Source organism: Heptranchias perlo, chromosome 43, assembly GCF_035084215.1.
Source record: "Heptranchias perlo isolate sHepPer1 chromosome 43, sHepPer1.hap1, whole genome shotgun sequence".
Classification (NCBI taxonomy): domain Eukaryota; kingdom Metazoa; phylum Chordata; class Chondrichthyes; order Hexanchiformes; family Hexanchidae; genus Heptranchias; species Heptranchias perlo.
Genome location: NC_090367.1, coordinates 1,169,878 through 1,197,461, shown reverse-complemented (window position 1 = coordinate 1,197,461; position 27,584 = coordinate 1,169,878). Strand labels below are relative to the sequence as shown.

At 51.2% G+C, this 27,584-nt stretch overlaps 1 protein-coding gene across 2 annotated transcripts; it reads left to right on the top strand.

Moving 5' to 3' along the window:
• ovol1b (ovo-like zinc finger 1b) lies at nucleotides 1-27,549 on the top strand. 2 transcript variants are annotated; one of them, XM_067975542.1, is made up of 5 exons: nucleotides 1-217; nucleotides 21,368-21,518; nucleotides 23,867-24,048; nucleotides 24,849-25,035; nucleotides 26,979-27,549. In XM_067975542.1, the coding sequence occupies exons 2-5, from the start codon at nucleotides 21,419-21,421 to the stop codon at nucleotides 27,269-27,271; spliced, it is 762 nt and encodes a 253-aa protein (XP_067831643.1). In that variant the 5' UTR covers nucleotides 1-217; nucleotides 21,368-21,418; the 3' UTR covers nucleotides 27,272-27,549. The 2 variants fall into 2 exon arrangements, with proteins under 2 accessions (XP_067831643.1, XP_067831644.1); XM_067975543.1 differs by lacking the exon at nucleotides 1-217 and having other exon boundaries at nucleotides 21,452-21,518; nucleotides 23,733-24,048.
• The last annotated feature ends 35 nt before the right edge of the window (nucleotides 27,550-27,584 follow it).

Sequence of the window (27,584 nt, the reverse complement as noted above, 5' to 3'; positions counted from 1 at the left end):
TGGGTTGTGCGCAAACGTTTCAGGGACTGTGACAGTTGGATTTCTGTTGGGGAAGGGTATTGACGGTTATGGAACGAAGGCGGGTAGATGGAGTTAAGATACAGATCAGCCCACGATCGATCTGGTTGAGCGGCGGAAAACAGGCTCGAGGGGGCCGAATGGCCCAACCCTCTCCATGCGCTGCTAGCACAGTTCCATGGCTGAGGACAGCTCTCTGGTAAGTCAACCGTGTGTCCGCTCTGTGAAGCCAGTCCGTGAGTGTCAGCAGGGGCAAGGAGTGATGGTCGGGAGGGGTTGTTAAGGAAGGGATCAGTTGTTAAACGCAATGACCTTGGTGGTACTAAATCCACTTGGGGCAGTGGGAGAGGGGAATTTAAACGTCCCCCAATCTCTTTGAGTTGGGGAGAGGCAAATAAAATCTCAGAGTCCCTGCCCCTGATCACCACTCCAGTGACTCCCGCAGGAGAGAGTGAGTGTGGGGGTGTCAGAGAAGGACAAGAACAGACATCCTCCGTGTTCAATAACCTCCCAACACTTGCTATCTAGAATAGCCACTTGGGTGGGCTGTTGGAGGACACTCGGCAATCACCATAGCAACAACTACCTGCATTTATATAGCGCCTTTAATGTAGTGAAACGTCCCAAGGCGCTTCACAGGAGCGAAAATCATACAAAAATTTGACACCGAGCCACATAAGGAGATATTAGGACAGGTGACCAAAAGCTTGGTCAAAGAGGTGGGTTTTAAGGAGGCTCTTAAAAGGAGGAGAGAGAGGCGGAGAGGTTTAGGGAGGGAATTCCAGAGCTTAGGGCCCAGGCAGCTGAAGGCACGGCTGCCAATGGTGGAGCGATGGAAATCGGGGATGCGCAAGAGGCCAGAATTGGAGGAGCGCAGAGATCTCGGAGGGTTGTAGGGCTGGAGGAGGTTACAGAGATAGGGAGAGGAGCGAGGCCATGGAGGGATTTGAACACAAGGATGAGAATTTTAAAATCGAGGCGTTCCCGGACCGGGAGCCAATGTAGGTCAGCGAGCACAGGGGGTGATGGGTGAACGGGACTCGGTGCGAGTTAGGATATGGGGGGCAGCAGAGTTTCTGGATAGTGGAAGATTGGAGGCCGGCCAGGAGAGCTTTGGAATGATCAACCACAGACCCCATATTCCAGGGAGAAGAGGGTAGAAATCTCCGATGAGGGCAAGGAATCAAAATTGGAGTTGTCTTGCATAATCTTCAATTAATAAACTCACCAATGGGCGCTGGGCTTGGTTTGGTGCTGATCTGGAGCCAACACTCCCTGCAGGTAATTCTTTAGCTTATTATTTTTCCAATAAGTATTTTTTTAAATTGCGGTGATGAATAGAATCTTATTAACATTGTCTACGTCTCCCCTCAGATACAAAGCTCAAGTTTCACTGTCTGACTCTTTGGGCTTTCCCGAAACAGTTGCCACCGGTGTGTTTTCTGTCTAGTTTGTGAGCAGGCAGTCCAGAAATTCCTAAACTACAAACAACAACAACCTGCATTTATATAGCACCTTTAACGTAGTAAAACGTCCCAAGGTGCTTCACAAGGAGTGATTATCAAACAAAAATTTGACACCGAGCCACATAAGGAGATATTAGGACATGTGACCAAAAGCTTGGTCAAAGAGGTAGGTTTTAAGGAGCGTCTTAAAGGAGGAGAGAGAGGCGGAGAGGTTTAGGGAGGGAATTCCAGAGCTTAGGGCCCAGGCAGCTGAAGGCACGGCCGCCAATGGTGGAGCGAAGGAAATCGGGGATGGGCAAGAGGCCGGAATTGGAGGAGCGCAGAGATCTCGGAGGGTTCATAATATCATCATAGGTATAGCACTGCAGGAGGCCATTCAGCCAATCAAGCCTGTGCCAGCTCTTTGAAAAAGCTATCCAACTAGTCCCACTCCCCCCTACTCTTTCCCCAGAGCCCCTGCAAATTTTTCCTTTTCAAGTATTTCTCCAATTCCCTTTTGAAAGTTATTATTGAATCTGCTTCCACCGCCCTTTCAGGCAGTGAATTCCAGATCATCACAACTTGTAGGATTGCAGGGCTGGAGGAAGTTATAGAGGTAACATCTATAAGATGCACTGCAGCAACTCGCCAAGGCTTCTTCGACAGCACCTCCCAAACCCGCGACCTCTACCACCGAGAAGGACAAGGGCAGCAGGTACATGGGAACAACACCACCTGCACATTCCCCTCCAAGTCACACACCATCCCGACTTGGAAATATATCGGCCGTTCCTTCATCGTCGCTGGGTCAAAATCCTGGAACTCCCTTCCTAACAGCACTGTGGGAGAACCGTCACCACACGGACTGCAGCGGTTCAAGAAGGCGGCTCACCACCACCTTCTCAAGGGGCAATTAGGGATGGGCAATAAATGCCGGCCTCGCCAGCGACGCCCGCATCCCGAGAATGAATAAAAAAAGTAGGGAGGAGCGAGACCATGGAGGGATTTGAAAACAAGGATGAGAATTTTAAAACCGAGGCTTGGCCGTAAAGCAGGGAGGTCGTTTATTTTTCTATTTCCGTCAGAGTTGTGGAGTTGGCAAGTCCAGTGATGTGAAATTTGTGGGTTTTGTTGAGTTTTCCCCTGGGGTATAACACACTGAAGGAGAGCCCTAGTGAGCTCGTGACGCCTGAGCCCAGTGGGCAGAGGTCCCCAGCACAAGTGTGCCCCGAATTCAGCGGCAACTTGGTAATCTCACTCCGAGAGGTCACAGGGTGGCTGCTGTGGGAAATGGAAAATGTTCCCTGTTGATGTGACAGTGTAGAGGGAGCTTTACTCTGTATTTAACCCTGTACCTGACCCTGGGAGTGTTTGATGGGACAGTGTAGAGGGAGCTTTACTCTGTATCTAACCCTGTACCTGCCCTGGGAGTGTTTGATGGGACAGTGTAGAGGGAGCTTTACTCTGTATCTAACCCTGTACCTGACCCTGGGAGTGTTTGATGGGACAGTGTAGAGGGAGCTTTACTCTGTATCTAACCCTGTACCTGCCCTGGGAGTGTTTGATGGGACAGTGTAGAGGGAGCTTTACTCTGTATCTAACCCTGTACCTGCCCTGGGAGTGTTTGATGGGACAGTGTAGAGGGAGCTTTACTCTGTATCTAACCCTGTACCTGCCCTGGGAGTGTTTGATGGGACAGTGTAGAGGGAGCTTTACTCTGTATCTAACCCGTGCTGTACCTGCCCTGGGAGTGTTTGATGGGACAGTGTAGAGGGAGCTTTATTCTTGTCTCTGAGTGAGAAGGTCGTGGGTTCGAACCCCCACTCCAGAGATTTCAGCATAAAATCCAGGCTGACACTCCCGGTGCCAATACTGAGGGAGTGCTGCACTGTTGGAGATGCCGTCTTTGGATGAGACGTTAAACCGAGGCCCCGTCTGCCCCTCTCAGGTGGATGTAAAAGATCCCACGGCCACTATTTCGAAGAAGAGCAGGGGGAGTTCTCCCCGGTATCCTGGGCCCAATATTTATCCCTCAACCAACATCACTAAAAAAACAGATGATCTGATCATTATCACATTGCTGTTTGTGGGATCTTGCTGTGTACAAATTTGCTGTCGTGTTTCATATGTCACAACAGTGACTTCAATTCAAAAGTACTTCATCGGCTGTAAAGCGCTTTGGGACGTCCTGAGGTGGTGAAAGGCCCTGGAGAAATGCAAGGTCTTTCATTTTGCTCGATATTGAGTCTTACTCGGAGAAACAGCTGTCTGTTCAGAAACACAACAGGGACACTTGGTGCTGAAAGGGTTACTGCAGTTGCCCAGGCAATGAAAACTGCACTTTCCTTCTTTAAATGAAATACAATAATAATTGACCTTTGTTCCATTCTAATCTGTTCCACAGAGCAGACCGTTAGTGCTGTGCTGGAGTGTTAGATAATGATTCACTAACGGACCAGAGAATGCCACGTTACACTGGAGCTGGAGCTGTATGTACGCAGGGGTAGGGCAGCAGGAAATGGCAGCATTACAGGCAATTCTGTTTGTTTTCAAGTTTGACTTGAACCAGGACCAACATCATCTTTGTTCTCTCACCTTCCCTCCCTCGAAGGCACTGGCTCACCCTGAGATACGGGTTCCATGGGCATTGACTCTCACTGGGGTACGGGTCCCACAGACACTGACTCTCACTGGGGTACGGGTCCCACAGACACCGACTCTCACTGGGGTATGGGTCCCACAGACACCGACTCTCACTGGGGTACGGGTCCCATACACACCGACTCTCACTGGGGTACGGGTCCCACAGACACCGACTCTCACTGGGGTACGGGTCCCACAGACACCGACTCTCACTGGGGTACGGGTCCCACACACACTGACTCTCACTGGGGTACGGGTCCCACAGACACCGACTCTCACTGGGGTACGGGTCCCACAGGCACCGACTCTCACTGGGGTACGGGTCCCACATGCACTGACTCTCACTGGGGTACGGGTCCCACACACACTGACTCTCACTGGGGTACGGGTCCCACACACACTGACTCTCACTGGGGTACGGGTCCCACACACACTGACTCTCACTGGGGTACGGGTCCCACACACACTGACTCACTGGGGTACGGGTCCCACGACTGCCCTCCGGTACCTCACCCCAAAGGTGCCCATTCTTGACGTGTGAGCCCAGACCCTTGAGCGTCAGCCAGGCCATCCAACTATAAGAGGCATCACAGCCCACAGCCCACCACCTGGTCCCCGTGGAACCTCTAGCCCAGTGAGTGTTAGCTCCTCAGGGGAGACTGTGGGGTGGGGGGAGTTGGCGAGGGTGGGAGCGGGGGGAAAGAACATAGCAACATGATCTGAACCGAGCTCGGGGGTGAAGTGAACCGCAGTTTCTCTTGCTACTTGTGGCACAGAGCTGTGCTTGCATACCATGTGCCCGCGAGAAAGTCCTGTTTGGAACAGGAGGAACTGGAGGTTAGAGCGCAAACTGGATCGACCGGTTTGAAGGCAGCCTGAAGCATTCTGCAAAAATAAACACCAGCCTCTCTGTTTTCTTAGCGGCCCAGGGTGTTTTGTTTTGGCTTGTTTTGTTTTTTTCAGGAGCCTGTGAGGACTCTATAACGAATTCCACCTCATTGCAAAACCAATGAACACCTCCTTCAACACATCATATGTAGGTATTCAATGTGCTGCAGATGACATATAAATTGCTCGAAAATTGCAGGGCTCTACACACCCCACCTTACTAATTAAGTGCTCGGTTATAACAGTATCGCAGTTACAATGCTGATGGACTTTGCCTCTCAGTCTCTTTCTCTTCATACCCACGTTGTTATCACACTAGTGGTGTCGACTGTGGCTCAGTGGGTGTCTCTCTCTCTCTCGCCTCTGAGTCAGAAGGTCGTGGGTTCGAGCCCCCACTCCAGAGACTTGAGCCCCATAATCCAGACCGACACTCCCAGTACCAGTACTGAGGGAGCGCCGCACTGTCAGAGGGTCAGTACCGAGGGAGCGCTGCACTGTCGGAGGGTCAGTACGGAGGGAGTGCTGCACTGTCGGAGGGTCAGTACCGAGGGAGCGCTGCACTGTCGGAGGTGACGTCTTTCGGATGAGACGTTAAACCGAGGCCCCGTCTGCCCTCTCGGGTAGACGTAAAAGATCCCACGGACACTATTGGAAGAAGAGCAGGGGGAGTTCTCCCCAGGGCCGATATTTATCCCTAAATCAACATCACTAAAAAACAGATGATCTGGTCATTATCACATCGCTGTTTGTGGGATCTTGCTGTGCGCAAATTGGCTGCTGCGTTTCCTACATTACAACAGTGACCACACTTCAAAAGTACTTAATTGGCTGTGAAGTGCTTTGGGATGATCTGAGGTTGTGAAAGGCCCGGTAGAAATGGGGAGCTCCTTCTTTTCTCTCTTTATCAGTGAGAAAAATATGAAATCACATACCACAGTCTCCTGAAAGAAATATCCCTACAATCCCAAAGGCAGTCTTTCGTGCCAGCTTGCACTGGGCAAGCAACTGTTATTTTTGGAAGCTCTCTCGTTCTGAATTCAATAGAAAATGGAACCGGGAGAGCTTTTGTGTGATCTGGTGAGATCAGTGAGACTGCTCATCCCAGGGGATGAGTCACTATTGAGACAAGTCTGCCTCAGCACAGGAATTAGAAACACTGGGATAGGTTAGATTTTTCTCTCTTAATCTTTCTTCGCCAGTTAGGTGTCAGCCGTGTCTCAGTGTCTCTCTGTCTCGCCTCTGAGTCAGAAGGTCGTGGGTTCGAGCCCCCACTCCAGAGACTTGAGTCCCATAATCCAGGCCGACACTCCCAGTGCCATTACTGAGGGAGCGCTGCACTGTCGGAGGGTCAGTACTGAGGGAGCGCCGCACTGTCGGAGGGTCAGTACTGAGGGAGTGCTGCACTCTCGGAGGGTCAGTACTGAGGGAGCGCCGCACTCTCGGAGGGTCAGTACTGAGGGAGCGCCGCACTGTCGGAGGGTCAGTACTGAGGGAGCGCCGCACTGTCGGAGGGTCAGCACTGAGGGAGTGCTGCACTGTCGCAGGGTCAGTACTGAGGGAGCGCTGCACTGTCGGAGGGTCAGTACTGAGGGAGTGCCGCACTGTCGGAGGTGCCGTCTTTCGGTTGAGACGTTAAACCGAGGCCCCGTCTGCCCCTCTCAGGTGGATGTAAAAGATCCCACGGCCACTATTGGAAGAAGAGCAGGGGGAGTTCTCCCTGGTGTCCTGGGCCAATATTTATCCCTCAACCAACATCATTAAAAAGCAGAAATACCTGGTCATTATCACGTCGCTGTTTGTGGGATCTTGCTGTGCGCAAATTGACTGTCGTGTTTCCTACATTACAACAGTGACTACACTTCAAAAAGTACTTAATTAGCTGTAATTGCTTTGGGTCATCCTGAGGTTGTGAAAGGTGTGTTATAAGTGTGAGTTCAATGTGATAATGACCAGATTAGCTTTTTTAATGACGTTGGTTGAGAGATAAATATTGGGCCCCAGGACACCAGGGAGAACTCCCCCTGCTCTTCTTCCAATAGTGGCCGTGGGATCTTTTACATCCACCTGAGAGGGGCAGACGGGGCCTCGGTTTAACATCTCATCCGAAAGATGGCACCTCCGACAGTGCAGCACTCCCTCAGTACTGACCCTCCGACAGTGCAGCACTCCCTCAGTACTGACCCTCCGACAGGGCGGCGCTCCCTCAGTACTGACCCTCTGACAGTGCAGCGCTCCCTCAGTACTGACCCTCCGACAGGGCGGCGCTCCCTCAGTACTGACCCTCTGACAGTGCGGCGCTCCCTCAGTACTGACCGTCTGACAGTGCGGCACTCCCTCAGTACTGACCCTCCGACAGTGCAGCGCTCCCTCAGTACCGGCCCTCCGACAGTGCAGCCCTCCCTCAGTACTGACCCTCCGACAGGGCGGCGCTCCCTCAGTACTGACCCTCCGACAGTGCGGCGCTCCCTCAGTACTGACCCTCCGACAGTGCGGCCCTCCCTCAGTACTGACCCTCCGACAGTGCGGCGCTCCCTCAGTACTGACCCTCCGACAGTGCGGCGCTCCCTCAGTACTGACCCTCCGACAGTGCGGCACTCCCTCAGTACCGGCCCTCCGACAGTGCAGCCCTCCCTCAGTACTGACCCTCCGACAGTGCGGCGCTCCCTCAGTACTGGCACTGGGGAGTGTCGGCCTGGAACATGGGGCTCGAGTCTCTGGAGTGGGGACTCGAACCCACGACCTTCTGACTCAGAGGCGAGAGAGAGAGGGTGTCCCACTGAGTGCATTCACACACAATCAGGCCTTGTTGGAGCTGGATTGCGACTTCACGGCTCTCAGGACTTGGCGCTTATCATGAAGATCTCAGCTCGATCGCAGTCAATGCCCCCCCTTCGCCGGTGAGGATGACAGCGGTCTATTTTTAGCCATGCTGTTGCCACCCATCTCGGGCCACATTCCTCACAACCCGTTGTCTCCATTTCTCTATCACTCTCGGGCCCCGCCGCCTCCCTGATTTGAATATAGTAAAACCTTGTCAAGCAGCAACACCCTTTCCAAGTGGCCTGCTTGAAATTATCCGCTTGCCCAATTACGTGCGGGTTAAGCAGGTTTTGTGGAAGTCTAAGCTATGAACTGGTTGCACAGGAACTGTTATTTTTCTCCTCCACCCCTCTTGCAAGCAGCAACTTGCTCTGAAATACGGTTCCGACGCATCAGTCCCTGCACCCTCCCCCACCCGCCCCCGCGGAGGACACCGATCAGGAATAGTTACAACAACTATGGCTGCAAGCAAAAAGAAATGATACTCCCAACTCAGCAAAAATAATAAGTCCCATCAAACACTCCCAGGGCAGGTACAGGGTTAGATACAGAGTAAAGCTCCCTCTACACTGTCCCATCAAACACTCCCAGGGCAGGTACAGGGTTAGATACAGAGTAAAGCTCCCTCAACACTGTCCCATCAAACACTCCCAGGGCAGGTACAGGGTTAGATACAGAGTAAAGCTCCCTCTACACTGTCCCATCAAACACTCCCAGGGCAGGTACAGGGTTAGATACAGAGTAAAGCTCCCTCAACACTGTCCCATCAAACACTCCCAGGGCAGGTACAGGGTTAGATACAGAGTAAAGCTCCCTCTACACTGTCCCATCAAACACTCCCAGGGCAGGTACAGGGTTAGATACAGAGTAAAGCTCCCTCTACACTGTCCCATCAAACACTCCCAGGGCAGGTACAGGGTTAGATACAGAGTAAAGCTCCCTCTACACTGTCCCATCAAACACTCCCAGGGCAGGTACAGGGTTAGATACAGAGTAAAGCTCCCTCTACACTGTCCCATCAAACACTCCCAGGGCAGGTACAGGGTTAGATACAGAGTAAAGCTCCCTCTACACTGTCCCATCAAACACTCCCAGGGTCAGGTACAGCACGGGTTAGATACCTCGGTAATTAACTTATTCACACAGAGCAGGGAAGGCACAATTTCCATCCCCGGCCTTTGCTCCGTTAGCTGATCTGAGCTCGGGCAGCAGTTCGGGCTCAGGGCCTCTGGGTTAGGGCAGGGAAAAATCAGGCAGGGGGTCTGATCGGTATCTTCTGCATGTTGTTTAAAAAGGGAGAGAGGGATAGACCGAGTAATTACAGGCCAGTAAATCTGACCTCAGTGGTGGGCAAATTATTGGAATCAATTCTCAGGGACAGGATAAACCATTACTTGGAAAGGCACGGATTAATCAAGGACAGTTGGCATGGATTTGTTAAGGGAAGGTCATGTCTGATTAACTTGATTGAATTTTTATGAGGACGTAACAAGGGGGTGGGGGGTGGTCAATGAGGGGAGTGCGTTTGATGTCGTGTACATGGATTTTAACAAGGCTTTTGACAAGTCCCACATGGCAGACTGGTCAAAAAAGTACAAGCCCATGGGATCCAAGGGAAAGTGGCTAGTTGGATCCAAAATTGACTCAGTGGCAGGAAGCAAAGGGTAATGGTTGACAGGTGTTTTTGTGATTGGAAGGCTGTTTCCAGTGGGGTTCCGCAGGGCTCAGTACCAGGTCTCTTGCTTTTTGTGGTGTATATTAATGATTTGGACTTAAATGTAGGGGGCCATGATAAAGAAGTTTGCAGATTCATAGTAGACTTCATAGAGTTATACAGCACGGATAGAGGCCCTTCGGCCCATCGTGTCCGTGCCGGCCATCAGCCCTGTCTACTCTAATCCCATATTCCAGCATTTGGTCCGTAGCCTTGTATGCTATGGCATTTCAAGTGCTCATCCAAATGCTTCTTGAATGTTGTGAGGGTTCCTGCCTCCACAACCCTTTCAGACAGTGAGTTCCAGACTCCAACCACCCTCTGGGTGAAAAAGTTCTTTCTCAAATCCCCTCTAAACCTCCCGCCTTTTACCTTGAATCTATGTCCCCTTGTTATAGAACCCTCAACGAAGGGAAAAAGCTCCTTAGTATCCATCCTATCTGTGCCCCTCATAATTTTGTACACCTCAATCATGTCCCCCCTCAGCCTCCTCTGCTCCAAGGAAAACAAACCCAATCTTCCCAGTCTCTCTTCATAGCTGAAGCGCTCCAGCCCTGGTAACATCCTGGTGAATCTCCTCTGCACCCTCTCCAAAGCGATCACATCCTTCCTGTAGTGTGGCGACCAGAACTGCACACAGTACTCCAGCTGTGGCCTAACCAGTGTTTTATACAGCTCCATCATAACCTCCTTGCTCTTATATTCTATGCCTTGGCTAATAAAGGCAAGTATCCCATATGCCTTCTTTACCACCTTATCTACCTGTTCCGCCGCCTTCAGGGATCTGTGAACTTGCACACCAAGATCCCTCTGACCCTCTGTCTTGCCTAGGGTCCTCCCATTCATTGTGTATTCCCTTGCCTTGTTAGTCCCTCCAAAGTGCATCACCTCGCACTTTTCCGGGTTAAATTCCATTTGCCACTGTTCCGCCCATCTGACCAACCCATCTATATCGTCCTGCAGACTGAGGCTATCCTCCTCACTATTTACCACCCTACCAATCTTTGTATCATCAGCGAACTTACTGATCATACCTTTTACATTCATATCCAAGTCATTAATGTAGACCACAAACAGCAAGGGACCCAGCAAGGGACCCAGCACCGATCCCTACATAAACTGTCCGTGTGGTTGATAGTGAGGAGGAGAGCTGTGGACTGCAGGAAGATATCAATGGACTGGTCAGGTGGGCAGAAAAATAGCAAATGAAATTCAATCCGGAGAAGTGGGAGGTGATGCATTTGGGGAGAGCAAACAAGGCAAGGGAATACACAATAAATGGGAGGATACTGAGAGGTGTAGAGGAAGTGAGGGACCTTGGAGTGCATGTCCACAGATCCCTGAAGGTAGCAGATAGATAAGGTGGTTAAGAAGGCATACAGGATACTTTGCTTTATTACTCGAGGCATAGAATATAAGAGCAGGGAGATTATGCTGGAACTGTATAAAACACTAGATAGGGCACAGCTTGAGTACTGTGTACAGTTCTGGTCACCACATTACAGGAAAGATGTGATTGCACTAGAGAGGGCACAGAGGAGATTTACGAAAGTGTTGCCAGGACTGGAGAATTTTAGCTATGAGAAAAGATTGGATAGGCTGGGGTTGTTTTCCTTGGAACAGAGGAGGCTGAGGGGAGATTTAATTGAGGTGTATAAAATAATGAGGGGCCGAGAGAGAGTGGATAGGGAGGACCTATTTCCCTTAGCAGAGAGGTCAATAACCAGGGGGCATAGATTTAATGTGACTGGTAGAAGGATTAGAGGGGAGCTGAGGACATTTTTTTTCCCCCAGAGGGTGGTGGGAGTCTGGAACTCACTGCCTGAGAGGGTGGGAGAGGCAGAAACCCTCAACTCATTTAAAAAGTACCTGGATGTGCACCTGAAGAGCCGTAACCTGCAGGGCTACGGACCAAGAGCTGGAAAGTGGGATCGGGCTGGGTGGCTCAATTTTGGCCGGCGCAGACACAGTGGGCTGAATGGCCTTTGTATGATTCTATGATTCCATGTTTTTGGACTTGGGAGGAGACAGAATCAGGCTCACTTGCGATATCCCCACCAAAGAACAACAAAAACTGCATTTATATATCGCCTTTGACTTAGAACACCTGCATAGGGGACGGAAGAAATCCTCTGAAGGAATAAGGGAGAGGGCGGAAAGCCATGGTGGGATTTGTTTGGTTGACAAGGTGTTTTAGAGAGACTGGAGAAGCTGGGATTGTTCTCCTTAGAGCAGAGAAGGTTAAGGGGAGATTTAATCGAGGGGTTCAAAATCATGAGGGGTTTTGATAGAGTAAATAAGGAGAAACTGTCTCCAGTGGCAGGAGGGTCGGTAACCAGAGGACACAGATTTAAGATAATTGGTGAAAGAACCAGAGGGGGAGATGAGGAGAATGTTTTTTTACACAGCGAGTTGTGACGATCTGGAATTCACTGCCTGAAAGGGCGGTGGAAGCAGATTCAATAATAACTTTCAAAAGGGAATTGGAGAAATACTTGAAGGGGAAAAATTTGCAGGGCTACAGGGAAAGAGCAGGGGGGAGTGGGACTAATGGGATAGCTGTTTCAAAGAGCCGGCACAGGCTCGATGGGCCGAATAGCCTCCTTCCATGCTGTATCATTCTAGAATTCTATGATGGAGACAGAAGTGGAGAGGTTTAAGGGGTGGGGCTTGGAAGGCTAAAGGATCTCCCACCAAACGTGGGACGAAGGGAGGGAGCAGCACAGAAGGCCGGAGTTGGAGGGTAGAAGGACCCGGGAAGAGATGCAAAGCTGGGGGAGGTTTCAGCGACAGCGTGGGCCAAGGCCGGGGACCGATTTGCAGACACTATCAGGGTATGGACTGCTGAGTTTGTGGAGGGCGAAGGATGAGATGCCGACAAAGAGGGACATTGGAGAAATTGAGTAGAGAGGTGACGAAATAATGGATAAAGTCTTGAGAGGCAGGCGTGAGTTAGAGGCAAAGGCAGACAACATTGGAAAGAACGAAAGGACTTGCATCTATACAGTGCCTTTCACCACCGTGGGACGTCCCAAAGTGGGTTTAAGCCCCACTCCACGGATTTGAGCCCATAATCCACACCGACACTCCCAGTGCCAGTACTGAGGGAGCGCTGCACTGTCGGAGGGTCGGTACTGAGGGAGCGCTGCACTGTCGGAGGGTCGGTACTGAGGGAGCGCTGCACTGTCGGAGGGTCGGTACTGAGGGAGCGCTGCACTGTCGGAGGGTCGGTACTGAGGGAGCGCTGCACTGTCGGAGGGTCGGTACTGAGGGAGCGCTGCACTGTCGGAGGGTCGGTACTGAGGGAGCGCTGCACTGTCGGAGGGTCGGTACTGAGGGAGCGCTGCAATGTCGGAGGGTCGGTACTGAGGGAGCGCTGCACTGTCGGAGGGTCGGTACTGACGGAGTGCTGCACTGTCGGAGGGTCAGTACTGAGGGAGCGCTGCACTGTCGGAGGGTCAGTATTGAGGGAGCGCTGCACTGTCGGAGGGTCAGTACTGAGGGAGCGCTGCACTGTCGGAGGTTCAGTACTGAGGGAGCGCTGCACTGTCGGAGGGTCAGTACTGATGGAGCATTGCACTGTTGGAGGGGCAGTACTGAGAGAGCACTGCACTGTTGGAGGGGCAGTACTGAGGGAGCGTTGCACTGTCGGAGGGTCAGTACTGAGGGAGCACTGCACTGTCGGAGGGTCAGTACTGAAGCAGCACTGCACTGTCGGAGGGTCAATACTGAGGGAGCGCCGCGCTGTCGGAGGGTCAGTACTGAGGGAGCGCCGCGCTGTCGGAGGGTCAGTACTGAGGGAGCGCCGCGCTGTCGGAGGGTCAGTACAGAGGGAGTGCTACACTGTCGGAGGGTCAGTACCGAGGCAGTGCTGCACTGTCGGAGGGTCAGTACCGAGGGAGTGCTACACTGTCGGAGGGTCAATACTGAGGGAGTGCTGCACTGTCGGAGGTGCCGTCTTTCATATGAGACTATAAACCGAGGCCCCGTCTGCCCCTCTCAGGTGGACGTAAAAGATCCCACGGCCACTATTGGAAGAAGAGCAGGGGGAGTTCTCCCCGGTGTCCTGGGGCCAATATTTATCCCCGAACATCACTAAAACAGATTATGTGGTCATTTATCACATTGCTGTTTGTGGGATCTTGCTGTGTGTAAATTGGCTGTCTCGTTTCCTACATTCCAACAGTGACTACACTTCAAAAAAAGTGCTTTCTTGGCTGTAATGCGCTTTGGGACGTCCTGAGGTGGTGAAAGGCCCTGTAGCAATGTAAGATTTTCTTTTTCCATGGGCTTCCCAATGGGAATTCCCCATAACTCACGCTTTTTGTGGGAAGGAGAGGGGGTTGGTCAGACTACGCTCGCTGGCCAGTACCCCGATCCACACTTACAGGCATAGCGAGCCTAGAGTGACCGACTGTGCGGATCCAGCTACATAGCTTGCAGCTTAGCAGGCAGCCATATAATCTTATATAAAGAGCCTCGCCTTCTGCTGCAGGCACTGCAAACGCTGCCCTATTGGGAGAGACGAGCAGGGCCAAGAGTACCTCGTTCTGCACCACCTCCTCTTTGCCAGCCACCTAAGAGCAGTTCAAAAACCCTGTCCCCCAAAGCTGAGCAGGAAATCCCACATCCTATCCATCACCGACACCACTTCCCTACATTGCCGCAATGACTGCACTTCAAAAGTGCTTTTTTGGCCGAAAAAGCAAGAAAGCAAGAAAGAACTTGCATTTCTACAGCGTCTTTCACCACCTCAGGACGTCCCAAAGCGCTTTACAGCCAATGAAGTACTTTTGAAGTGTAGTCCGAGAGGCGGCATCTCCGACAGTGCAGCACTCCCTCCGTACTGACCCTCCGACAGTGCGGCGCTCCCTCCGTACTGACCCTCCGACAGTGCGGCACTCCCTCCGTACTGACCCTCCGACAGTGCGGCACTCCCTCCGTACTGACCCTCCGACAGTGCAGCGCTCCCTCAGTACTGCCCCTCCGACAGTGCAGCACTCCCTCAGTACTGCCCCTCCGACAGTGCAGCACTCCCTCAGTACTGCCCCTCCGACAGTGCAGCACTCCCTCAGTACTGCCCCTCCGACAGTGCAGCACTCCCTCAGTACTGCCCCTCCGACAGTGCAGCACTCCCTCCGTACTGACCCTCCGACAGTGCAGCACTCCCTCAGTACTGCCCCTCCGACAGTGCAGCACTCCCTCAGTACTGCCCCTCCGACAGTGCAGCACTCCCTCAGTACTGCCCCTCCGACAGTGCAGCACTCCCTCAGTACTGCCCCTCCGACAGTGCAGCACTCCCTCAGTACTGCCCCTCCCACAGTGCGGCGCTCCCTCCGTACTGACCCTCCGACAGTGCAGCACTCCCTCCGTACTGCACTGGGAGTGTCGGCCTGGATTATGGGGCTCAAGTTTCTGGAGTGGGGGCTCGAACCCACGACCTTCTGATTCAGATGTAGTGTCATGGGATCTTTAACATCCACAGAGTAGTCACTGTTGTAATGTAGGCAACGCAACAGCCAATTTGCGCACAGCAAGATCCCACAAACACCAATGTGATAATGACCGGATAATCTGTTTTTTTAGTGATGTTACTTGAAGGATAAATATTGGCCCCCCGGTCACTGGGGGAACTTCCCTGCTCTCCTTCCAATAGTGGCCGTGCGATCTTTTACAATAGCCCATTTTTGCCGTCCGTCACACCCATTCTCTGCCCACTCAAATCAGGTGTCAGTCATTTACCGTTCGAGTTGAAGTGGGCTGTTTGACTATAGGGGTCTTCACAGTTGAGACCAATGCTGTCCTCACTCAATGTAAACAAGCGCACACTTTGAGCAAGGTGGGAGTCAACCAGGTGGGGATGAGGAGCGAGAACACTCAGGATAAGGGGTCGGCCATTTAGGACCGAGATGAGGAGGAATTTCTGCACTCAGAGGGTTGTGAATCTTTGGAATTCTCTACCCCAGAGGGCTGTCGTTGAGTATGTTCAAGGCTGAGATCGATAGATTTTCGGACTCAAGGGGAAATCAAGGGATATGGGGATCGGGCGGGAAAGTGGAGTTGAGGTCGAAGATCAGCCATGATCTGATTGAATGGCGGAGCAGGCTCGAGGGGCCGAATGGCCTACTCCTGCTCCTATTTCTGATGTTCTGAACACTAGCTGATTTTCTGAACCCCCTCCCGATCTGGGAGGGGACTGAGGTCCCCCCCGCCACAGCCCCCAACCTGAGCTAAGATCAACTAACTCAGCGCACTCCGAGACTGGAATCGGGGACCGGCCTGATTAAGCCGCCGCGGTGGGGGGATCCCACGGGCTGATTAGGACACGCTTTACGGAGAGTGACTTGTGTGTCGTTGCAGTCTGGGGCGGGGCTCGAATCAAAACTCCGAGAGGGCAAAGGGACTGATCTACGACGAGCAGAACCACACCTGGTTACAGCCACTTCTTGACTTGTGAGCAATGACTTTCCAGTGCGTAGCTCCCAGTTCCTTTCAGGCTGCAAGCTGTGTCGTGACATGTCAGGATGGCTCAGTTCCAGGAATATTCTGCAAACTCGTCCTAAGTTTTGTCAGGAGGTGTTTTTTTTTAATTGGGTGGGGGTTTGCTCTCTCCTGGATTGTAAATCGTTCTGTTTTCACCCTCGGTTTCTGGTTGATGGCATCTGCGCACATACTGTGGTGGCATGCTAACTCATTTGCCTATGGGGCACTGAATTCCACTGCAAACCCATGTGGGTGAGGCTCACCACGTTCTGTCTCATGCTGCATACCATCCAGCAACTCACGCAATGTCCCACCTACGTTCCACCCCGTGCTAAAAGATCCTGTTGCAAAGGAGTTTATTTCGTTACGTAAAGATGAGCCCTGGCTCAGTGGGTCTCTCTCTCTCTCTCTCTCTCTCTCTCTCCCCCTCCCCCTCCCCCTCCCCCTCGCCTCTGGGGCAGAAGGCCACGGGTTCGAGCCCCCCCCACTCCAGAGACTTGAGCCCCATAATCCAGGCCGACAATCCCCCCGGTGCCAGTACTGAGGGAGTGCTGCACTGTCGGAGGGTCAGTACTGAGGGAGCGCCGCGCTGTCGGAGGGTCAGTACTGAGGGAGCGCCGCGCTGTCGGAGGGTCAGTACTGAGGGAGTGCTGCACTGTCGGAGGGTCAGTACTGAGGGAGTGCTGCACTGTCGGAGGGTCAGTACTGAGGGAGCGCCGCGCTGTCGGAGGGTCAGTACTGAGGGAGCGCCGCGCTGTCGGAGGGTCAGTACTGAGGGAGCGCCGCGCTGTCGGAGGGTCAGTACTGAGGGAGCGCCGCGCTGTCGGAGGGTCAGTACTGAGGGAGCGCCGCGCTGTCGGAGGGTCAGTACTGAGGGAGCGCCGCGCTGTCGGAGGGTCAGTACTGAGGGAGCGCCGCGCTGTCGGAGGGTCAGTACTGAGGGAGCGCCGCGCTGTCGGAGCGTCAGTACTGAGGGAGCGCCGCGCTGTCGGAGGGTCAGTACTGAGGGAGCGCCGCGCTGTCGGAGGGTCAGTACTGAGGGAGCGCCGCGCTGTCGGAGGGTCAGTACTGAGGGAGCGCCGCACTGTCAGAGGGGCGGTACTGAGGGAGCGCCGCACTGTCGGAGGGGCGGTACTGATGGAGCGCTGCACTGTCGGAGGGGCGGTACTGAGGGAGCGCCGCACTGTCGGAGGTGCCGTCTCTCGGATGAGACGTTAAACCGAGGCCCCGTCTGCCCCCCTCAGGTGGATGTAAAAGATCCCACGGCCACTATTGGAAGAAGAGCAGGGGGAGTTCTCCCCGGTGTCCTGGAGCCAATATTTATCCCTCAACCAACATCACTAAAAAACAGATTATCTGGTCATTATCACATTGCTGTTTGTGGGATCTTGCTGTGCGCAAATTGGCTGCTGCATTTTCTACATTACAACAGTGACCGCACTTCAAAAAGTACTTCATTGGCTGTAAAGCGCTTTGGGACGTCCTGAGGTTGTGAAAGGCCCTGTATAAATACAAGTTTGTTTTTCTTTCACTAAAGGGTTTGGGAATCGGCCGCCAAGGGAAGCTCAGGTTTACCTGCAAAGCTCTGCTCTGTATTTATCTCAGACCGTTACAGCAACACGTCCTGACTCGCTCATACAGTAATTGCAACTGCCTGGTATCGATGAGTGAGGTGGGGAGTGCAATTATTTAGGATCTGTAATTGTGTGGCATGTGATTGAGACAATTAAATCGACTTTGACGTTTGCAATTTTCTTTTTTTGTTGCCCTTTTTGCCACTCGTTTCTCCTGTACTCCTCTGAATTACAGAATAAAAGGTGCTTAGACACTCCAGTACCTCACCTTAGGGGCCAGTCTGTCCCTGAGTACCTCAAGAATAAAAAAGGAAGAACTTGCATTTAGACAGCACCTTTCACGACCTCAGGACGTCCCAAAGTGCTTTACAGACAATGAAGCACTTTTTGAAGTTTAATGCAGGAAACGCAGCAGCCAATTTGTGCACAGCAAGATCCCACAAACAGCAATGAGATAAACGACCAGATGATCTGGTTTTTTTTAGTGACGTTGGTTGAGGGATAAATATTGGCCCCCGGACACCGGGGAGAACTCCCCCTGCTCTTCTTCCTATAGCGGCCGTGGGATCTTTTTACGTCCACCTGAGAGGGGCAGATGGGGCCTCGGTTTAACGTCTCATCCGAAAGACGTCACCTCCGACAGCGCAGCGCTCCCTCAGTACTGACCCTCCGACAGCGCAGCGCTCCCTCAGTACTGACCCTCCGACAGCGCAGCGCTCCCTCGGCACTGCACTGAGGGGTCAGAATGTATTGTGAGCTACCATTCTACAGAGAGCAAGTGACGGTTCTGCGGGAGTGCCCTTTTAAGAAACACTCCCTCCTTCACCCCCCCACCCCGAGTACTGTGTAAATATTCCACTGTCAGTTTCTGCCAGGGGGCCATTCCATTAAAGGGACCAACACGTCCTCTAACCTAACAGGTCTGTGTTTTTTTTAAACCAGCTAGCTTGATTTTGGAATGAAAGCATCTAGTTTTGTGCCTTCGCATAAAAATGAGTGCACAAAAATGCAGCACTTTTTATTTTAAGATATATATATACATATATCTCCTTTTGCAAATGCTTTAATCTCACTTTGTGGAAACCAACAAAAAAAGTTCTGACACGATCTTGCTGAGTTAGTAAAGGGAACACATCACACCCTTTTATCTCCATTTTGTCCCACCCTAATGCTTTGAATACACAGAATACTGCTCTCATTAAAGAGTCTTTATTTAACTCCGAATCTGTGCTTGTACGCAATTCTCCCTCGTCCCATTCCCCAGCCCCCAAATGACTCAGTGGGCAAGTGCTGAGTTACTGGAATACAGCAGTGCTGATTCCAAAATAGGAATCCTGACGAAAGGATCTTCAGCCTGAAACGTTAACTCTGTTTCTCTCTCCACAGATGCTGCCTGACCGGCTGAGTGTTTCCAGCATTTTTATTAGACGTAGAGAAGGTGTTTCCACTTGTGGGGGAGACCAGAACTAGGGGTCATAAATATAAGATAGTCACCAATAAATCCAATAAGGAATTCAGGAGAAACTTCTTTACCCAGAGAGTGGTGAGAATGTGGAACTCACTCCCACATGGAGTAGTTGAGGTGAATAGTGTAGATGGATTTAAGGGGAAGCTGGATAAACACATGAGGGAGAAAGGAATAGAAGGATATGCTGATGGGGTGAGATGAAGAGGGGAGGGAGGAGGCTTGTGTAGAGCATAAACACCGGCATAGACCTGTTGGGCCGAATGGCCTGTTTCTGTGCTGTACATTCTATTACCATAGCTGTAAGGAGTCGCACACCAGGTTATAGTCCAACAGCTTTTGGACTATAACCTGGTGGTGTGCGACTCCTTACATTTGTCCACCCCAGTCCATCACCGGCATCTCCGCATCATATTACCATAGCTGTTAGGGTAGCCAACCATCCCAGATTGTCCTGGAGTCTCCAGGAATGAAAGATTAACCTTCCTGACACTGCTGCCAGCAAACCAGCAGAAATCATAGGGGGTGTTAAAATATGTTAGAGATCCGGGGGGGGAGGGCGGAGCTGTGTGACTGACAGTCAAGAATCACCCAATCAGATAACAAAGAGTCTCTTCGTGTGAACAGACAGGCCGTGAGAATTAAAGTGTCTGCACTTCAAATGTACTTCACTGGGTGTGAAGCACTTCGGCACGTCCCGAGGTGGTGAAAGGCTCGATAGAAATGGGGAGTTCTTTCTTTCTTTAGAGAGAAACTCTTTCCTCTGGTGGGGGGAGTCCAGAACAAGGGGGCAGAACCTTAAAATTAGAGCCAGGCCGTTCAGGGGTGATGTCAGGAAGCACTTCTTCACACAAAGGGGAGTGGGAATCTGGAACTCTCTCCCCCCAAAAAGTTGGAGTCAATTCAAAATTTAGAAACTGAGATTGATAGATTTTTGTTGGGTGAGGGGATTAAGGGTTTCGGAACCAAGGCGGGTAAATGAAGTTAAGATACAGATCAGCCATGATCTGACTGAATGGCGGAACAGGCTCGAGGGGCTGAATGGCCTCCTCCTGTTCCTACGTTTAGCATGTTATAGAAAAAAAAGTGAAAATGTTTAGTCATGAAAGAGTTAATCTCTTGTAAATTGCTGACGATTTTCTAATGCCCAACTTCCTGGGAGTTTACTTTTCATCGAATCGTAGAATGATGCAGCACAGAAGGAGGCCACTCTGCCCATCGTGCCTGTGCCGGCTCTTTGAAAGAGCTATCCCAATCAGTCCCACTCCCCCCCACCTCTGCTCCTTCCCCCTTAACCCCTGCACATTTTTCCTTTTCAAGTATTTCTCCAATTCCCTTTTGAAAGTTATTATTGAATCTGCTCCCACCGCCCTTTCAGGCAGCGAATTCCAGATCATCACAACTCGCTGCGTAAAAAAAAAAATAAGTTTCCTCATCTCCCCCCCTCCCCTTCTGATTCTTTCTGCATTTTTTTTAAAAAGAAAAAAACTTCAATGTAATTTTTAATTTTTGTTTTTCGTTTTCCTGCCCAGGGCAGATACTGAGATGAAACGATTAGGGAGGGAGTGTGGTGCGGAGTGAGATGTTGTGTGAGTGAGTGAGTGTGTATGTGTGTGTGTGAGTGTGAGTGAGTGTGAGAGGCTGCTTTAAGCGGAATGTGTAACCGATCAGACAGGTGTGATGCAGACAGTTGCCACCGTTATTCGTGGGCGCATGCGTCATCCCCAGGTCCCGCTTTGCAACTTTTTATTTTATTTTCTGTTAGGTGGAGAACTAACCATCTCACCAACGCCTTCTCTGCATTTCTTTCCCCCCCCCCCCTCTTTCTCTCTCTCTCTCTCGCTCCTTCATTGTAAACGACCTGTCGTGGAGGGGAGAGGGAGCTCTGAAAGTGAAGGAAGGGCTCACTTTCCTGGCGAAATCTACACGCAAGAGAGAGAGAGAAAGAGAGAGAAAGAGAAAGAGAACAGGTTACAGGAGCCTGTTTGTATTTTCAAATTACACAGGTGCCTTTTCTTTCAGAGAGGGGAGAGAGAGGAGAGGAGAGAGACAGAGAGAGGAGAGACAGAGAGAGAAGAGGAGAGAGACAGAGAGAGAGAGAGAGAGAAGGAGGAAGAGACAGACAAGGAGGAAGAAGAGAGAGAGGAGGAAGAGAGAGAGAGAGAGAGTGGGAGGGAGCCTGTTTGTATTTCAAATTACACAGGTGCCTTTTCTTTCACAGAGAGAGAAAGATAAAAGGAACGAGGAAAGAGGGAGAAAAAGGTTGGGAAAACTTTTTGAAACAAAGTTTTTTTTTTCTCCCCTCTCTCTTAAAAAGACTTGAACCTGTTCGGATACAAAACAGTCAAGGTAAAGAACGCCAGGCAAAATGCCCAGAGCGTTTTTAGTGAAAACTCGAAACTTAAATACAAGGACTCGAAGCTGGGGCGAAATACCTGACGAGATGCGAGCGGATATCTACATCCCACGTAAGTGTATTGATTTGAAAGATCTGCTTTTTAAAAATCTATTTCGTATCTTTTTGAGGGTTCCGGGACTATAGTTGCTTTTAACTGACCTTTAAACGGTCCTCTGTTCCTTATTATCCAGATGGCACCGAGATAGGGTTCACTCAAACAAAGATTGAATGGGACTTTTTCGAAGTTTGTAATCGTTTCAGATCAAAAAGTTCCTTTGCCTGAGAATGAGAAGGAAAGAGAGATCGTGTTGATTTTTCTATTTGCAGTAAAATAAAACCCATTTTGTTTAATGGATAAAGCAAGAACAGATAAGCAGTAATAAAAGTTTTGAATTAAAACTTGTGTAGGGGGGTCTCGCAATCTTTTTTTTTAGATCAAGAGTGGACAGCGTTGTAAAAAGTTCAGTTTATAAACTGACAACGCGATCCAGATAGGTCGGGAAAAGTTGTTGAAAAACTTTTGATGAGAGGAGTTAAAACTTTTAACATTTTAATTACTTGCTGTTGGGAAATGTTTTCGAAATGGCCTCGTAAACCAATCGATAAAGGTATGATTGTATCTTAAATAATAATTATTAGCATTCCCACCCTCCTGGGAGTACAAATATTTTAAGGTTTTCATTTAGCAACACCCCCCTCCCTTAAAATCGGGGTCAAAGGGGCATTGAGTTAAAAAAATATATAACGGTAACAAAATTGGTCACTTGCACTTTGTGTTAAAAATTATTAACTAATTTAGTTTACAGGGAATGTTTGATAACCTGCGTAATGTAAATGTAAAACTTTTATTTTAATGTAAAACTTCCATCAGTATTCTTCCATATGTGCCTCAGAAAGGACTTACCTAATTGATGATTTTGCAGGCAGTCTAAGGTGTGTGTGTGTTTCACTATTACATCCAAGTTGTTTGAACTTGCCACTAGAAGTTTGGCAACTGTGTTTCAGTCTCTTGCAGGTTAGCAAGTAACTGCTTCACCGCATGAATATTAACTTAACCATATTCCCCGCTCAGCCAAGATGACTCCATGGCCTCGCCCACCCTCCCTCCCTCCCTCTGTAACCTCCTCCAGCCCTACAATCCTCCGAGATCTCTGCGCTCCTCCAATTCTGGCCTCTTGCACATCCCCGATTCCCATCGCTCCACCATTGGCGGCCGTGCCTTCAGCTGCCTGGGCCCTAAGCTCTGGAATTCCCTCCCTAAACCTCTCCGCCTCTCTCTCTCCTCCTTTAAGACGCTCCTTAAAACCTCCCTCTTTGATCGAGCTTTTGGTCACCTGTCCTAATATCTCCCTCTTTGACTCGATGTCAAATGTTCATAGAGTCATAGAATGATACAGCACAGGAGACCATTTGGCCCATCGTGCCTGTGCCGGCTCTTTGAAAGATCTATCCCATTAGTCCCACTCCCCCCTGCTCTTCCCCCTTAACCCCTGCAAATTTTTCCCCTTCAAGTATTTCTCCAATTCCCTTTTGAAAGTTATTATTGAATCTGCTTCCACCGCCCTTTCAGGCAGTGAATTCCAGATCATCACAACTCACTGCGTAAAAAAAGTCTCCCCATCTCCCCCTCTGGTTCTTTCACCAATTATCTTCAATCTGTGTCCTCTGGTTACCGACCCTCCTGCCACTGGAAACAGTTTCTCCTTATTTACTCCATCAAAACCCCTCATGATTTTGAACCCCTCGATTAAATCTCCCCTTAACCTTCTCTGCTCTAAGGAGAACAATCCCAGATTCTCCAGTCTCTCCACATAACTGAAGTCCCTCATCCCTGGGACCATTCTGGTAAATCTCCTCTGCACCCTCTCCAAGGCCCCGACATCCTTCCTAAAGTGTGGTGCCCAGAATTGGACCCAATACTCCAGCTGAGGCCTTAACCAGTGTTCTATAAAAGGTTTAGCATAACTTCCTTGCTTTTGTACTCTATGCCTCTATTAATAAAGCCCAGGATCCCACATGCTTTTTAACAGCCTTCTCAACTTGTCCTGCCACCTTCAAAGAGTTGTGTACGTACACCCCCAGGTCTCTCTGTTCCTGCACCCCCTTTAAAATTGAACCATTTAGTTTATTTTGCCTCTCCTCATTCTTCCTTCCAAAATGCATCACTTCACGCTTCTCTGCGTTAAATTCCATCTGTCACCAGTCTGTCTCCGTCCTCCTGAAGTCTGTTACTATCCTCCTCACTGTTTACTATGATATTTTCTCTGTTTATGCTCCTGTGAAGCACCTCGGGACGTTTTACGACGTTAAAAGGCGCTGTCCAAATGGATCCATTTCCGAGACCCCTTCCAATGGAAATACACACGGATCCCACTGGTCTTCACCGAGAGAGACGTTTTAACAGAATTATTTCTTTAGATCCACTGGATATTATTCAATGCAAAGAATCAGAAATCTACGAGGCTCCCTTATGTTTGACAGCGGAGGACAACATAGAGAAGGAGTCTGCCTATGACACAGACTCAAGTACCTCTGCACAGGACATTGAAAATGGAATCGACCACAACATCCAACAGGGATTCATTCGCTCCAAGATCAAGGTATAGTCCACTGCTTATACCGAAAGAACGAACTCCCATTTTTACAGCCACTTTCACCACCTCAGGACATCGCAGAGCGCTTTACAACCAATTAAGTACTTTTTGAAGTGTAGCCACTGTTGTAATGTAGGAAATGCAGCAGCCAATTTTTCGCACAGCAAGATCCCACAATCAGATAACCTGTTTTTACTGGTGTTGGTTGAGGGATAAATATTGGCCCCAGGACACCTCCCCCTGCTCTTCTTCCAATAGTGGCCGTGGGATCTTTTACATCCACCTGAGAGGGGCAGACGGGGCCTCGGTTTAACGTCTCGTCCGAAAGACGGCACCTCCGACAGTGCGGCGCTCCCTCAGTACTGACCCTCCGACAGTGCGGCGCTCCCTCAGTACCGACCCTCCGACAGTGCGGCGCTCCCTCAGTACCGACCCTCCGACAGTGCGGCTCTCCCTCAGTACCGACCCTCCGACAGTGCGGCGCTCCCTCAGTACCGACCCTCCGACAGTGCGGCGCTCCCTCAGTACCGACCCTCCGACAGTGCGGCGCTCCCTCAGTACCGACCCTCCGACAGTGCGGCGCTCCCTCAGTACCGACCCTCCGACAGTGCGGCGCTCCCTCAGTACTGACCCTCCGACAGTGCGGCGCTCCCTCAGTACTGACCCTCCGACAGTGCGGCGCTCCCTCAGGACTGACCCTTCGACAGTGCGGCAGGGTGGGTGGAGAGGGTGGAGGATCAGAGAAGAAGGGCAGGAGAAAACCGAATGCTTTTCAATCTAATGTGAACGTGTGCGTGTGTGTGCAGGTCACCATCGGAGAGTGTGCGGACGAGCATTACTCGTGTCACTTATGTCAGAAGACCTTTCAGTACCAGCGCATGCTCAACAGGCACGTGAAGTGCCATGACGACGTGAAACGCCACTTGTGCACGTTCTGCGGGAAAGGTTTTAACGACACATTCGATCTCAAGAGACACGTCCGAACACACACGGGTAAAGTGGGGCGGGGGAGGGGGGGGAAGCTCCGTTTTAATTCTTTTGCCCCACTTGTCTCATCGCATCTCTCCGGAAGGTCTCTCCTGACCCCATTTCGAAATATTGCGTTCAGTTCTGGGCACCGCACCCTCAGGAAGGATATATCGGCCTTGGAGGGGGTGCAGAGCAGATTCACCAGAGTAATACCGGAGCTAAAAGGGTTAAATTACGAGGACAGGTTGCAGAGACTGGGCTTGTATTCCCTCGAGTCTAGAAGATTAAGGGGTGATCTAATCGAGGGGTTTAAGATGATTAAAGGATTTGATCGGGTCGATAGAGAGAAACTATTTCCTCTGGTGGGGGGAGTCCAGAACAAGGGGGCAGAACCTTAAAATTAGAGCCAGGCCGTTCAGGGGTGATGTCAGGAAGCACTTCCTCACACAAAGGGGAGTGGGAATCTGGAACTCTCTTCCCCCCCCCCCCCCCCAAAAAGCTGTTGAGGCTGGGGGTCAATTGGAAATCTCAAGACTGAGATCGATAGATTTTTGTTGGGCGAGGGGGATTAAGGGTTACGGAACCAAGGCGGGTAAATGGAGTTAAGATACAGATCAGCCATGATCTAACTGAATGGCGGAACAGGCTCGAGGGGCCGAGTGGCCTCCTGCTCCTGTGTTCCGGCCGCACTTCATGTGCCAGGAGGGGGCACCAACGCCCACTCCTTGACCGACACACACTACTTCCCCGCTGGTCTTCCCCCTCCCCTCTAACCCAGAGATGCCGAGGCCAGCTGTAGTTCATCTCAGAACCAATACATGGGTTGTCCACATCTGTGTGGCAAACAGACCTTTTGGGCGAACGGGGAGAGAAAGAAAGACTCCCATTTATACCGGGCCTTCCACCACCTCAGGACATCCCAAAGTGTTTTACAGCCAATTAAGTACATTTTTTGAAGTGTAGTCGCTGTTGTAATGTAGGAAACGGGGCAGCCAATTTGCGCACAGCAAGATCCCACAAACAGCAATCTGATAAGGACCAGATCATCTGTTTTTTTTTTAGTGAGGGATAAATATTGTCCCCAGGACACCGGGGAGAACTCCCCCTGCTCTTCTTCCAATAGTGGCCGTGGGATCTTTTACATCCACCCGAGAGGGGCAGACGGGGCCTCGGTTTAACGTCTCATAGAAAATAGGAGCAAGAGTCGGCCATTCGGCCCTGCTCCGCCATTCAAAATGATCATGGCCGATCGTCTAACTCAGTACCCTGTTCCCGCTTTTTCCCCATATCCCTTGATCATCTGAAAGACGGCACCTCCGACCGTGCAGCACTCCCTCAGTACTGGCACCGGGAATGTCAGCCTGGATTATGGTCTCAAGTCTCTGGAGTGGGGGCTCGAACCCACGACCTTCTGACCCAGAGGCGAGAGAGAGGGAGAGACCCACTGAGCCACGGCTGACACTCGGGGCGAAGGGGAAGAAACTCCCTTTTTTTTCCCCCACTAGAAGCAGACGGTAGAAATTCTCTCTCTGCCTGTAACTCGATTTCAAAATTCTCATACTCGTGTTCAAATCCTTCCATGGCCCACGCCCCCCTCCCTATCCCTGTAACCTCCTCCAGCCCTACAACCCTCCGAGATCTCTGCGCTCCTCCAATTCTGGCCTCTTGCGCATCCCCGATTTCCATCGCTCCACCATTGGCGGCCGTGCCTTCAGCTGCCCGGGCCCTATGTCTGGAATTCCCTCCCTAAGCCTCTCCGCCTCTCTCTCCTCCTTTAAGACGCTCCTTAAAACCTACCTCTTTGACCAAGCTTTTGGTCACCTGTCCTAATATCTCCTTATGTGGCTCGGTGTCTAATTTTTGTCTGATTTACGCTCCTGTGAAGCGTCCTTGGGATGTATTTACTGTGTTAAACGTGCCGTATAAATGAGAGTCGTTGTCACTAACGTCTGCCTTCGTCCTGCCAGGAATCCGACCGTACAAATGCCACCTTTGCGAGAAGGCCTTCACTCAACGCTGCTCGCTGGAGTCCCACCTTAAGAAGATCCACGGGGTGCAGCAGGCCTACGCCTACAAGGAGCGGCGCGCCAAGCTTTACGTGTGCGAGGAGTGCGGCTTCACCGCCGAGAGCCAGGAGAGCCACTTTGTCCACGTGAGGGAGAAACACCCGGGCAGCCCGGCGCTGCGCAAGGCCTCGAAGAAAGTGGCTGCAGTGCTGCAGTCCTCCGTAAGCACGCTGCTGGAGAACAACAGCATGTGAACCCTCTGCTCCCCACCTCCCCCCCACCCCCGCCCCGCAAGTCGGGGCGCCAAAGGGGGTTTGGGGAGTGCCCGACAGCCGCCGAGGCCAAATTAGGAACACTCCGCTTATCCAGAACTGACGAAATGGGCAGGCAGGAATAGACCAAAGCCTGTCCCACACGATGACTGGAGCTTCGCGATTGGACACCTCCGCCCTCTCTTCACCCACCCCTCCGCAGACATGTAATCTCCTGGGAGAGGCAAATAACCCTAGGGCTTAAAAAGGGGGAGGGGGGGGGGGGGGGGGGGGTGGGGAGAAAATACTCTGGAAA

Excerpts from the sequence above, each read along its gene's own strand:
- ovol1b (XM_067975542.1), top strand. The coding sequence starts at position 21,419 with ATGCCCAGAGCGTTTTTAGTGAAAACTCGAAACTTAAATACAAGGACT. Across the intron at positions 21,519-23,866 it reads AGCGGATATCTACATCCCAC|ATCCACTGGATATTATTCAA; the intron begins GTAAGTGTATTG and ends TTATTTCTTTAG. Across the intron at positions 25,036-26,978 it reads ACACGTCCGAACACACACGG|GAATCCGACCGTACAAATGC; the intron begins GTAAAGTGGGGC and ends TCGTCCTGCCAG.